General features: G+C 41.6%; 1 protein-coding gene across 1 annotated transcript in view; it reads right to left on the reverse strand.

Moving 5' to 3' along the window:
* Positions 1-13,985, reverse strand: part of LOC123979295 (partitioning defective 3 homolog) — a 387,436-nt gene that overhangs the window by 79,078 nt on the left and 294,373 nt on the right. The window contains exons 20-21 of the mRNA XM_046063165.1: positions 12,612-12,740; positions 3,431-3,733 (exon numbers count right to left, since the gene is read on the reverse strand). Coding sequence (XP_045919121.1) covers positions 3,431-3,733; positions 12,612-12,740 — 432 coding nt within the window. The remainder of the gene's footprint in view (positions 1-3,430; positions 3,734-12,611; positions 12,741-13,985) is intronic.

Genomic DNA, 13,985 nt, shown 5'->3' on the forward strand with positions numbered 1-13,985 from the left:
GTTCCCCAGACCTGAATCCAATTGAGCACATCTGGGACATCATGTCTCGCTCCATCCACCAACACTACGTTGCACCACAGACTATCCAGGAGTTGGCGGATGCTTTAGTCCAGGTCTGGGAGGAGATCCCTCAGGAGACCATCTGCCACCTCATCAGGAGCATGCCCAGGCGTTGTAGCGAGGTCATACAGGCACGTGGAGGCCACACACACTACTGAGCCTCATTTTGACTTGTTTTAAGGACATTACATCAAAGTTGGATCGGCCTGTAGTGTGGTTTTCCACGTTGATTTTGAGTGTGACTCCAAATCCAGACCTCCATGGGTTGATAAATTTGATTTCCATTTATAATTTTTGTGTGATTTTGTTGTCAGCACATTCAACTATGTAAAGAAAGGAGTATTTAATGAGATTATTTCATTCATTCAGATCTAGGATATTTTAGTGTTCCCTTTATTTTTTGGAGCAGTGTATTTCTGTGTTATGTGTTTTTGTAATGATTCTGCTGGTTGAAATGTGTGTATTGCTACACAGCAAATGCAGCCTGACAGATAAAATATAAGGGTTATTGGCAGTGTGATTTTTAACCTATTTTTTGGTTTTGCATGTTGTGCATTTAGGTGTGTTGCAAGATTTGAGATGTCTGACTATGGGACTTAACTCTACTAGAAAATAACTCAAATATCCCAGTAAGATAGGATGCTTAACCTACCCTTTGATCAGCGTTTCTCCAGGGCCCCCATCAGAAGCCGGTAACAGTATCCAGGTCAGGGTTAAATGCAACTCCTTCTTCTCTTTCATATCGACACTGACTGACGGCCAGGAATGAGCAGCCTTCCCTGAACAAACCTCATCTACTTCCTTTTTCCTGACCTTCAAACAGGAAGTTTATGTTATCTCTGTGGCTTTAAAATTGTAGGTTAAGTAGCAGTGGCAGGATGAGAAAGTGAAGAAATTGTAAGTCATATTGAGTCTCTAAGTGGCAAAACAAAAGTTCTGAATCCAATGTTTTCGTCTTGATACATGGAACAGTCAGAAATGATTGCAAATTCTGTTGTGTTGCCGCTTTATATTTGACAATGGAAGTTCCATTAAGTTTAATTTAGAAATGCAAATTACTGTTTACGTTTGTGATGATAGGCAAGTGACAGGAGTCTTGAATCTGAATGTGCTTCAAGCTCCTTTTTGCAAATCGTAAATAGAAAGCCTCCCCTAAATAAGAACCAGTGCATATTATTATATCTCAAAGGCAGCAAGACAAATATTACAGGCATACAGCCGGGCTGGCATACACAAGATATGCAAAGCAGCGAGGTGCAAAACAAAAATGCAGTGTTGAACATGCGGTGCATATTTCAAATCAAATCACAACACTTGCGAGAGCTAATCCAGTCCCTCCAAACAAAACTCCATACTGCGCTATCAATACTTAAGGCTCAGACCTCAAACCAAATATAAGCCTCTATTTATAATTAACATACAACACTAGCTTTTTATGCTGAAATAAAACTATGAAGGTGAGAATCCACTATTTCCAAGAAACTGCTAAAACAAGAGAGCAAGAAGGAGAAGACGAGAAGGTTCTTTTTATGCCATTTGTTTGTTGAAAATGACCTGATCATTTGCATAATGTATTCATTTTCCAATATAAAAAGATATTATACCAATATTTAAGACAAAAAACAACTACAGTATGTATACAAATATAGAAAAGCTTCAAAAGCTTCAGACAATTTAAAACATTTAAAGTCATATCTAAGTAACAAAGCATCTGTTTACAGTCAGGTATTTTGCATAACCATCTATTTCTATGTGAGAGCTACTAAGCAAATAGCTATTAATATTCCCTCTGGAACTAACATGGTTGTCCTATGTTGAGGCTTTTATTCTGTATCCCTGCACATAGTTTATTGATATTCACACAGAGAATCAATAGCATCATGTCTATCACTGACCAACATCTTAAGAGTCTTGTGATCTGAATACACAGACTTGCTGGACACCCATCAAGCATTGCTTTGCCTCTTTTTTCAACAAACATCCAGGCTTATCATGAACTTCTGCTTTGGAAGTCAGATAGGTTACAGCAGATAATTTCTATGACTCAATGAGGCTATCCTGAGGAAACATGTGGAGGTAACCTTCACTTTAGACATATGGATCAGTGGCCTTCACTAAGGCCCGGATGTATTGGCATATGAATTTAGCCGGCTATCAGAAGGGCCAGATGACCTTGTCATATCTACTCAACTGTTTGTAAATCCTTTTAAAAAAAACATACCAACACTCACACAGAGGTGCTCTGTCTTGGTCACACACAGTAACACATGCACTCCACCCCAACCTTAGCCTAGCAGTGAAAGGTCACAAGCCCCCAAGTGACAGCTGTCAATCACAGGAGGTAGGTATTATCCGATCCATTAATAACACCATGAAAGGTTCTGGTACACCATGGGAAAAGAAATCTCCTGGCTTGTCACCACTGGATATGACCTGCAGGTAGCCCCCATAAAACCTCCAACTCACAGGGCAGAGCAACAAGCAGTATATATAATCAAAATAAATACTAGTCTTGGTTGTAAAAGCTTGTATTGTTGAAATCAAGATGAATATAGATAAATTAACATGTTAGAAAAATAAAATGCTGTTGGTGTGACTAAGATATTGTATGTTTGTTAATATTGCTTTATCAATTGTTTTTTGTCCCAGGTTTTATGGACTTAGACTATTGAGGATGCAGCATCAATCATAGGCTTTGTTAAGGAAGAACTAAGTTGTAAAGCTGTAACTAGCTAAGTCACCTTCCCTCACAATATAAGAAACTATGGATACTTTCCCATTTGCTGGAGCCAAAAAAGAGAATAAATGCATCAATAAAAAACACGTGATAAATGTACACAGGCCTATTGGCAATAGGCTATCAACACAGTAATATAAAACTAAAGCTCCACCTGGCATTGTCGTCACATCAAATAATCAAGTTGACATGGAGGTTATGAGCGGTACATCCCCCCAGCGACAAACAAGCTGAACTCACATGCAATGTGAGTCTTTGAAAGACCTGTGTGAGAGGCCGGGGAGGATAACCTGTGATCCAGGGATAATGAAAAAAAAATGACACGATGATATTAAATTCTAACACATTTAAAACTGATAGGCTCTTGTTGTTTTACCTTGCCTGTGGATTCTGGCTGTTCACACAGGGCAAAGCCATGTGGGACGATGCATCGATAAAACCCTGTGTGAAATTCATTGTTTTTCTGTGCGGCATGTGTCACGACATGTAATGACAAGTAAAAGTGAACAAATACAATCAGACCAATGTTACTACATTTTAGATGAGTTGTAAATGAACTGTCCCAAAGTCTAATCACATGGCACAAATGGTTAGACAGCACACACTGTGGATGTGTGTTTGGGCGCCTCCTACCTGTCTGGAGCTGCAGGGCGTCCATTGCGTGGCTTGTTGACCTGGGCATACAGAGCCTCGAGGGGTGGACCATTGTCCTGAAGGCTCAAGGGAAGGTGAGGGCTCTGGGGACTCTGAGGGAGATGGTAGTGGTGGTTGTAAGGCTCCATGCTGCTGCTATCCACCGACGAGTCTAATGATCCGATGCCAGCGTACGTATGCTCCTCATCTGAGCTGAAGGTGCGACTGACAACGTCTTGGATTTCGGCATAGTCCCTCTCCTTTGCCTGCCTCTCCCGAATCTCCCTTGTCTTGGCCTGTATTCTGTGATAAACACATTGAAGAGAAAAAGTGTGTATATGAGTATATGTGTTTTTTTTATTTGTGAATCATCTGGCAAACTAAAAATTAAGCTTAAAATGCAACAAATCAATATAATTTCCTCACTGGGAAAAAAAGATTTTACACCTTTAAAAAATGTTTGGTGAGGAGGACATTTTCTGTTGTATTGTGAGCGAAATACATCTGATGAGTCAAAAATGACTAAATGGGGCCTTTTTAAGCACTTAAAATGGTTTTGGATGGTTTGAAAAGTAGGTACTTTTCTTTGCTTTTGTCTTTGGGTGAAACAATGTATTTGACCAACTGCAAAAGAACCACTTCAAATTGTCCAATATTAATTGGCTCTTAAAAGATTCTTACTATGTTTGATTATTTTGATTTTGATTTTTGATTTGAAGAGTATACAATATTTGTTCCAACTCTTCTGATGGAAACATATCCAGTTTTCATGTTGTTTTTACAAGACTGGAAAAATGTTCATAATGTATGCCTGGTAACTCCAACAAAAATGCTAACTTGTAAATTATATACATTAGTAAAGACTAATTGTACCTCCTCCTCCTGTTTTTCATTGCCCTCTCCTGGTCACAAAAGTATGTTTAATGTTACAGTAGTTTAGTGCTGGAGGCTACACTGTAGACAAACATGATTGTATATTTATTTCTGAAACAGGTCTAGTGAATGGTCCGATCATTTCTCCAAAGTTCATTGCTTCTAAATATTCTGTAAAATCACTTACAGCAGCCCATTGCTAAATTAGATTAACCATAAAGCTAATGCCATGTTTATCAGTGGAAGAGCTCTAACGTTAATGAGCAGTTAAACTATAGCGTTAAATGTATAACTAACGTAACGTGTGTAGTTACAGTCGGTGAGTCAGAAATGATTAAACCAGAGGGACATGTAAATACATGTGAGCTGAAAAAATGTCTAACACAGCTTCCAGCTAAACAAAGTTATCTAGCTCCTCTTTCAAATATGAAAAGTTAGTGTGAAATCTCAAAGCAGCAAGTCCTCATTTTAGACAGCCATGTAGTATCAGATGCATTCAACAGCAGCGTTTCCTCTGGGTCACTGTGTCATAGATGGCATGTTTTAGAACCCGATGGTGGTTGAAAAATGTTTTCTCCTAGCTTGCTTTAGATAGAATTAAAAGAGTGCTAGTAAAGGGACAAAGTACATGTGAATATGCCACATTAAAAGTAACCATTATGGCAGATTATGGGTAAGGTAGAAAAAAACATGCTTATTCTGCTCTCTCTGTTTACAGATGGCTGCACGTTCTAGCAGCAAATATTTATTAATGTGCAATCGTTTACATGTTGAGTTGTTGAGACTGTAATGTGTTCACATAATCCATTCAGGAAACGTATTATAGCCCACATATATAACAGCTTTCAATATCGGCCTGTTTTAAGTGTAGTTTATACAGGAAAAAGGTCTACTATGCTATTAATTTTCTAAATCAAAACATCAGCTCATACATTGTCTCTTGTTCACTTTCCCCAAAAACCCATATCGGACGGGGACTACCCAGTAAGAGAAAAAAGGATATATTTAATGATATTTGAGGAATTGACTGGCAAGTAAATAAGAAATGCACAGTAAGGAGGCAACACAGGATAAGAGATGGGGTTAAAAAACTATATATTCCATCAGACTTTTAGAGGCCGAGATGAGTGTTCTGATTTTATGCCTCAGGTCGCATAACAAGAGGAGGTGGATGACGACAGTCAGACCTCCTCTTTCTCCTTCCCAGCCTTTCCTCTCCATCCATGCTGTTCCTCTCCTCGGGACCACTTTCACACAACAGAGCCTTTCACAGGGCCTTTCCTGTCTCAGAGAATGGTTCCATGTGAATGCCCATCTGTCTGCAGCTAACAAGACTCAGTCATGGTGCTACATGGGAGTGAGGAGAGCTGGCATTGTAGCAGTGGGGAGGTGGACAGTGGGGAGTACACAGGAAAAGGGCTGAGGGCAAGCGAAGGGGGGAGTTGACCTCCCACTGCGGTGACCCTGGCAGCAACCACCAGACAGCTCACTGGTTCCAGATGTTGTATCCCTGCTGTAGGGTACGCTACCTCCCACTAGTGCTAGGCTTCCCTATTACCTCAGGTCATAACTGAACTCTGACCCCCCAACTGCTGCTCCTCACAGATGATTGACAGGTTTGGAATTAAGCTAGAATACTAGCCTAACTCTATCTCCTATGTCTGTGTATTTTAATAACAGTAATCACATTTCAAACAATCACCATTTTTCAGTGCCGGATTAACCCAATTCCCACATCCTACCCATAGACTGCCTTGTTTATTTTTAGCTGTCCAAAATCCCATTTTCTCAGCATTATCTGTGAAATGAGATTTTGATGGAGACCTGATGCAATGTTGCATGATATGCAGTCATCTATAAAGCCTCGAAGCTGGTTTGGTGTATTTTTGCATTGTTGCGGACCAGGTACGATATGCAAATGTTCAACTCACAGCATAGTTGTGTGCATTCGGTGTGGTATTATGTTAGCTTGTGCTGTTAGGAAATGGAAAACAAGACTCACAGAGAGAAAGGCACTAATTCCCAGAAGCCTTTTCACCTGCCATCTGGCTAAAGTGATGTCAGATCTCTGCCAGGAAGGACTAGACAATGATGTTACCACAGGTTCACGGAAGTCCGCTGGGATCTCAGGACCCTCTGGCATTTTATGGACTAATCAGATTCATAATAACGGCAATATTGACATTCGGGGCAAGATAATGGCCTTGGCTAGACTGGCGACATGAAGCTAAAAGAGAGAGACTTCTCTTCCAGGCCTCAGGAGTCCGACATAATAAAGCTAATAGGTGCATTTCAATAAAATTATACTACCCAAAAATATCAAAAGATGTGAGTCATCCTGGTGTCTTAAGTGTCATTATCATCTAGTAAGTTGGCTGATTTTTTTACACTCAGCAGATTTTCAGAAGAAGATTTTGTTTGGCATAGTTCACATTTTTCAGTGGAGAAGGCATGGCTCTTTTTGTCTTACAAAATATCTACCTGCCTGTGTGTTTGAAATACACAGTCATTACAGAGAAAATGTAAGTTGTATGGCTTACCTGTCTTTGATTTTGAGTAACTTCAAAGAAATTGAAGAACATCGTTTCAAAGAACTCTTCGCCAACTGGCTAACTTTAAATAGAAAAACAATTAAAATCCTTTGAACTGTGTACAGGACAGGTACGGTGGTCATCGTTCACTGTTTATGTGTTGTGAAGAAAACGTATCGCGTCCACCGTTGTATGTCCGTATGTCCACGTACATGCTTATTGTGCAATAATGGGCACAATGAAAGGTGAGAAGTTAAATAAGCCCCCGCCCGACCCGAGCCTGAAGTATAAAAAAAACAATTGGCCCGAGCCCAGCCCGAATAGACTCTACCAGGGAGAGGCCTTTTACAACTTGTGCTGGCTGTCAGAAAGGAAAGGTGTACCATAATGTGGTGATGTGGTGATGATGTGGTGTCCACCCGTGGCCAGTTGGCAGTGGGTCTCCCTGTGGAAAGCTGAGATTTGAATGCCGCATTCCCAAGTGCATATTTTCTGCGAGATGTCTCCTATGGACGTGTCAAGAATCAAACTACCAGGAATTTAGCAACCCCGTCACCTAATGACATTTGTATGCATCTAATTTACATGAAAAAAAAAATGTTAGGAAATTCCTTCCAGAATATTTTTGTAGTCATGTAGGCAGTGTGACTCTAAACACGGCAATGCTGGTCTGTTTGTCAGTCTGTCAGAACTTGGGTTTGCACAATGATGGGCCCCAGAGGATGAATCCAACTGATTATGGTGATCCCATGACATTTCATCTAGCGCCACCAAGGTTTCACTTATCCTTTGAAATATTTCAACATCTGATAGACTCCCCCTCATCCCTTTATCCCCTCTTCCTCTCTTCACTCATCCCTTTCATACCCTCTTCCCTCATCCCCTCATCCTTCCTATTCAACCCGGTTCACACCTCTCTCATGTCTCATCTAGGTATTGCCCGGGGGGCCAGTAACTTGCTCGGGTGAAACCACTTTCAAGACGGAACCCCCACACTGAGTCTCCTCCACCTGGTCGTTATTCATCCTACCAGACCAGCCAATCAGAAGGCATCCTCTTGTTTGGCTGTAGACTCTTAGGTCTTGGTATCAACATAATACTGTGACGTTTATAATGAAAGCCTAAACCTTACACCTGGACCACAAACCACAGTCTCCAGTGTCAAAGTCCTATGCCCTGTATGCCCAACCATTCACCTCAAACACCTCTCTATGACTTCAAAGCAGAGATTGACAAAAACATCAAGCAAATTGGTATTGCGTAAACGCATTTTGTAAGAAATAGGGTTGGAATTTGGTTGGCTTTGCAATATATCCATTAGCTCTAAACCTTAAATTCACACCTGCTAACTGCATTCTTCTTGGGCAACCTGCAACTGCTGCTCCACTTCCAACTCCTCTCCTTCCCCCATTTTCTCCTAAGAGACCACCCCCGCTGTGCCATATATACTCCATTAGCCAATTAATGGCCCAGCATGTTAACACTGAAGAAAGTGCTGCCCACACTAAACACATTATTACTGTACAACCCCAATTACCAGCCCTTCTCCTCTCTTCTACTCTTACCAGATACTACGTTTTGAGATGAGAGGACACTGTAGCTTTTAAGGAACCAGCCAGATTTTATTTCAAAAAGAGGACAATCAAGCTGTAGTGCCTCATTCTAGCCCCACCGTGGATTTTAATGTTAATATTAATTACACTGATGACAGAAAATAAGATAATTCCAGTGTTATGCCAGTAATTGCTTGGTCCTTTGTGTTGTCTGTGTTTAACTCTGTATTCTTAGAAGTAGAATTGACCTCACATCTACCTTTAAATAAAATGCAATGCTTACTCACTTGTTCTTCAGTGCAGTGGAAAGGCATTTCCTCCTGGCTAACAGACAGTCTAGACAGTCTAATGCTGAGGCTTTTAGGGCAGTTTAAGTTCAATCCCTAATCCACTGACTGACTATGTCTTTAAGAAAATTATGTATCAGCCGGATGACATTATTCTTTCTTTACCGTCCCTCCCTTTCAATTTTTTCAGTTGTCCCTGTTGTTTTTCTTATCATTCATACATTCATTGTAAATTTAGTCTGAACACCGCACCTTCACATGAACAAAAAACGGGATCTGTAATGATCCTGTTGCTAAAGCTTTATTTCAGCGCCTGAATGTGAAAGCAGAAGACTGTCACGTCAAGTAATTACTTTAACACATTATATTGGTGGAATGAGAGGCATGGTGTGAACTGGTAGTCAGCTCACCTCAAGTCCTTCCTCTCCACACTGAATAAAAGTCACTGTTCATCCAACAGCGCTGCTCTTTTGGATTGGAAGGCAGCAGACTCCTTCTCTATATCTTTGACAAAAGTTGGGGGGCGCGGGGATGTCTGTACCCTCCTGCACTCATTTTGAAGTCAACACACTTACAAGTTTGAAAGTCGGCCTCTTCAATATCCATTGTTACTGCGGTTGATGAAACAGAATGTATTTGCTCTCTTACTTTCTCATCCAGCTGCCTTGAATAGATTTTTCTTTTCAATACTCCCTCACCAAAACATGTTCTATTGTTCTGAAGTGCAGATGGAGGGCAGAATGTATCTGAATCTAATCAAAGTGCAGTAAATGACTCTGCGTGCAGCTGTCTGTGCAGAATCGCAAACCTCCGATAGCCCATCTTTTGTTTGACACTTGGCCCATAACAGCATAATGCAATCACAGAGATAATTGTCCAAGTTCCATGGTGTTAATTCACAGTGTTAACAATCACATTAACTTGCTGTAGGTATCAATATAATTACAAATGTAATCACACTTCCCAATCAGTCAGTTGGAGCTTCCTTTGAACTCACTATGCAAATGAGACTCAAATAAGATACTGAAATAATGAGATGGTTTGACAAAGTGGAATGATAACATTGGTACCATAATCACTGTGACAAAAAACAGAAAAAGAAGAACTGCCTAAAAGCAAATTGCTTTACTTTTTTCTACTGGTGGCACTGGTGTCTGTACCCTGAACATGGTATAGAAAAGACATTCTCTTTTAAACAAAAGACAAAATTCTAATACTAATACTAAAACAGGTTTGCTGTTTTTCAAAAGGTAAATTGTGCTGACTGACCCACTCCAGAAACACTGGTCAGGTTTTGTTTGTCTAGAGTCAGCAGGAAGTCAAACAATAAACAAGAGGAAGCAGTGATGTGCTCTCCTGTGGTCTGGGGAGTGGGAACACGAGAGTGGCAATGCAGTGCTGGCCACTGATTAGAAGCCAACCGGAGCCAAGCAGATAAGAGAGAATGGACATCATAATCAGCTGCCACAGAGAAAGGCGAATGGAGTTCAGTTCAGGCGGAAAATGAAGAAGGAACATTGTCAGGTTGTCTTTGTGTGCTTCCCACTTTGGCTGGGAACATATAGTTCCAGGGCTAGCATGTGCAGATAAGTCAGAGACTGATAGAAGCTCCACCAACACCACCCGCTCTGTGTTTCATTCTTTCTCTCTCTTTTCCTCCATGGCCCTGTGTGAATGGGGGCCATAGCCACAGAAACAACTGCTCTCCAACCCACCCAAGGTCCAATCAGAGCGCTTGTTGTCTCCACAGTCCTCTCAACATGAGCCAGTCAGATAGGGGTGTCTTGGGTGCCGTCCACAGCCTTAAAGAACCAGAGTAATGGCTGCCACTGCTGGGCTGAACAAGCATTCAGATCAGCCTATCCACAGGTATTAATGCTGCTTTGATGAGACATTAAACAGTAAATCACAGGAGCTGTATAAAATCTGCCAGATTTTAGCAAAACAAATGCTGCTGATAACCAATCCTCATCAAGTGGAAGCACTGCACTGCGCTCTAGCAATGAAGTCAAAAGTTTTATGTACTCTCTTCTCCATCATCTTCAATCTGTAAGAGGCTGACAAGATATCAATGGAGGAGAACATTTTTACACAAAATAAACGAGTTGTGTCTGCAAGGACTGCAGGCCAAACCATAAATGGCATGAATCATATCAAGGTCAGAGTTTTAAATATATAACCGTAGCTGCCTTATTGCAGAGTAAAAAGGGCAGGTTTTATGAATTAATCTGTCTCACCTCTTCACTAACTCCTATTTTGAATCACTAAAAGCCCCTGTCAGAACCGTCTGCTTGAATTAATGATCGCTAATGTCAGCTGAGCCGGGGGTTTTGGCTGCGGCCCATCCCGGGTCGTACTGACACAGAGCTGACTGACGATTGCTAGCTTCGAAAACATGTTACAGTTACCTTACCATAATTTCATAAATGCACTCTTAAATGGTCCTGTCTCTGTGGCAGCAATGTAATCAGTCAGAGCATGTGCCTTAAGCAGAGAACTATGACAATCAAATTTAGCACCTAGGGAGTGTAATACAGTAGTGCTACCATAAAATACAAGAAGTAATGGATTTCTGAGCTGAACCCTAATACTTTGAATATCGACTTGTCTTCACAGCAGGTTGGTTTATTATTACACCACAATTTCCCCCAGGATTCCCTTTCCATTAACCGAAGGACAATCCCCACCTGGCTGGGTGATGGGATTTGGGAACAGGTACAAAAAGGAAAGAATTAGGTTGCCCTCCTGCATACAGAGCTGGGGCCGGAGATCACAGATGCAGAACGGACACAAACAAGACAGGGAATGAGAATGTGCTCCAAGACAAAGTAGGAGACAAAGAAATTAGGTGGCAGAGGTGAAAGAAAAGAAGTGTGGGGGGGTTATGAGGGCATGTACTCTACATCTCTCATGCCCACTGTGTGTCTGTTTTGATTCTGCTGATTAGCATGACAGTTACTTGGGAGCTTCTCAAAGCGGACAGGTCTGATTGAAGAACCAGGCGCCAGTCTCGAGGGTGCACTGAGAGACATGTGTTGGGCCCTCAGCCAGAAAGGTTCACACCCTCAGTGGAGAGGACCTTCACTGCAAGTCATAGTTGAATACCAGAAAGAAATGTGCTACAGTTTTTTGAGCAAGGCCTCCAGATGTTCCATTCAGCAGGGGGAGAGGGCCTTTGTGAGTTTTTTTTTGTTTGTACACTTGTTTGTGTTGGCAGTACCATGCATTTTCGACAGCCATCCATCCTTCTCTCCCTTCGCCGTAAGAAGGAGCAGTATCAAGCCCTATTGTTTCTATTCAATTAGCTGTCATTACCAACGGCAGTTTGATTACTGAGTTCATTTGGCTGGTGGAGAACAATGGAGGCAGCAAGCTGTCTTTTCATTCACCCTGCCACCAATATTGTCTTCCCTTCTAGAGAGAATTAAATGGGGCTTGTCTGTGAGGGATGAGGCGCACGCGGCAAAACCGATGCCTCGCCTTATTCTTCTGGACGTCCTGATGGCCACAAACACCAGAGGACATAGAGCCAAGAGGAGCAGATAAAAAGGAACAACGTATTCTGGAGCAATTAACAACCTGGGCGAGCTGCAGGAGAAGACAAATGCGGAGCTCCATCGATTTCACTATTATAATGAGCACCATTCAATCATGCCAAATCCACAGGGGCCTACGAGCACCATTAGGAGGTCAGCGCCTCTGAATGGCACAGGCAACAACAATCCATAAATGATCTATTTAATGTACTGATATAAAAGAAAGAGACATTTCACAAATTGACATCTGAGTGCTCTCCCAGAATTTCCCAACCTTGCTCCTCCATTTTGCTAATTAGGTAGTTTGCTACTTTTCCGGTCAGTAGTATTTTTTTTCTTTGTTCAGCTCGGACTTAATTGTTCAGGCTTTTAGTGAGCCAAGGCTCCGTCTGAGCACTCACCTCTCTTGTTCCAGCCTCATCCGCAGGGTCTCCTCTTCTGACGCCTGCATGTCCTCGACTTTAGATTTACTGGAGCCCTTCCTCTCCATCCTGTCTCCTGGCCGCTCATCCCTCCGGTGCTTTCCAAACCTGAGTAAAAGAGAAGGGCAGAGAGGATTTAATTGAGGCCCAGGCTTTAATAATTTCCAACCCAATATGGACTTTTTTTTTTTATAGCAGAACGTCTTCCTTTTTTCCAGGAAATTCAGGTGAAATACTCAGTAGGAAATTAAAGTGTCAAACTGTCAAAATCTTCAGGTCGGGTTTGTACTGGGGAGACAGCTCAGGAGGAAACTCCCCAGGCACCCATTCGTTATTGGAAGAATAACTTGGCCATTTTTATATAAATGCAGTCAAAATGCATCAAGCAATATCAAAAGATAACTCAACGTAGTGAATTCCCTTCCTGCCAAGTCTGCATCCAGGACAGCAAAGATTCAGTGTTCACAGTATGAAAGAGGAAAATGGCAACACTCCCCTTTTTTAAAAGTGAGGATGAGTTGAGCTGTGGAGTTTACTTCGAGTGATGGGAGCAGTGACAGCTCATGATTTAGTTTCGAGCGAGTTGGGAACAAACTACCAGCAACCAGGCGAAATGTAAGTGAAGAAAATGGCCAAGCTCGTCGGCATCATTTGTGACTTTCTATGCGTTGCAAACTTTTACATTTTAATGACGGGAGAGACATACCAGTGGCGGTAAATCCGTTACAGCTTTACAGTGAGGTGAGAATAAGCCAAGCTGATGATCGTAAATTCTTCTGGTCGCCCAAGCTTGGTGCTGGGTGAATAAATGACTGGAGACTCTGGCTGACTGAGGGGTGTGAGAAAATGATGAGGAATAGAATAGAAAGGAGGCCTGCAGTTGAGAGGGAGTACAGTTCATTTACACAGGCATGTACATTCACAAACACACACACACACACAAAATACGGGCAGCTGACATCACTGGCTGTGACTTTATTACTTGTGCTTGTGGATAACATTAGGATCAGATGCCAAATTTACACATGTGCACATAACTGACAGGAAAGACAATTTCATGAAAGTTTGATGTCATTTCATGCTGCTCCACGATGGTGCCAGCTGTGGAGGAAGTGCAAAATAGCAGGATACAAAAAAGGGAAGTATTACAGACAGATATCCAGGAAGTGCAGATGATGGTCATTTTGCACATGGAGATAAAAGCGCATCTGTACACCATATACAGCAGATACAGTGTTGTTCTATCTCCTTTGACTCATGTTGCGTTGGTTCTCAATATGTATGGGCATGTAAAGCCTAATTATATGCAAACATTTGAACACTGTGTTCATACACAGTGCTGACCTATGAAAG

The sequence above is a fragment of the Micropterus dolomieu genome, linkage group LG01, assembly GCF_021292245.1.
Source record: "Micropterus dolomieu isolate WLL.071019.BEF.003 ecotype Adirondacks linkage group LG01, ASM2129224v1, whole genome shotgun sequence".
In the NCBI taxonomy this organism is placed as follows: domain Eukaryota; kingdom Metazoa; phylum Chordata; class Actinopteri; order Centrarchiformes; family Centrarchidae; genus Micropterus; species Micropterus dolomieu.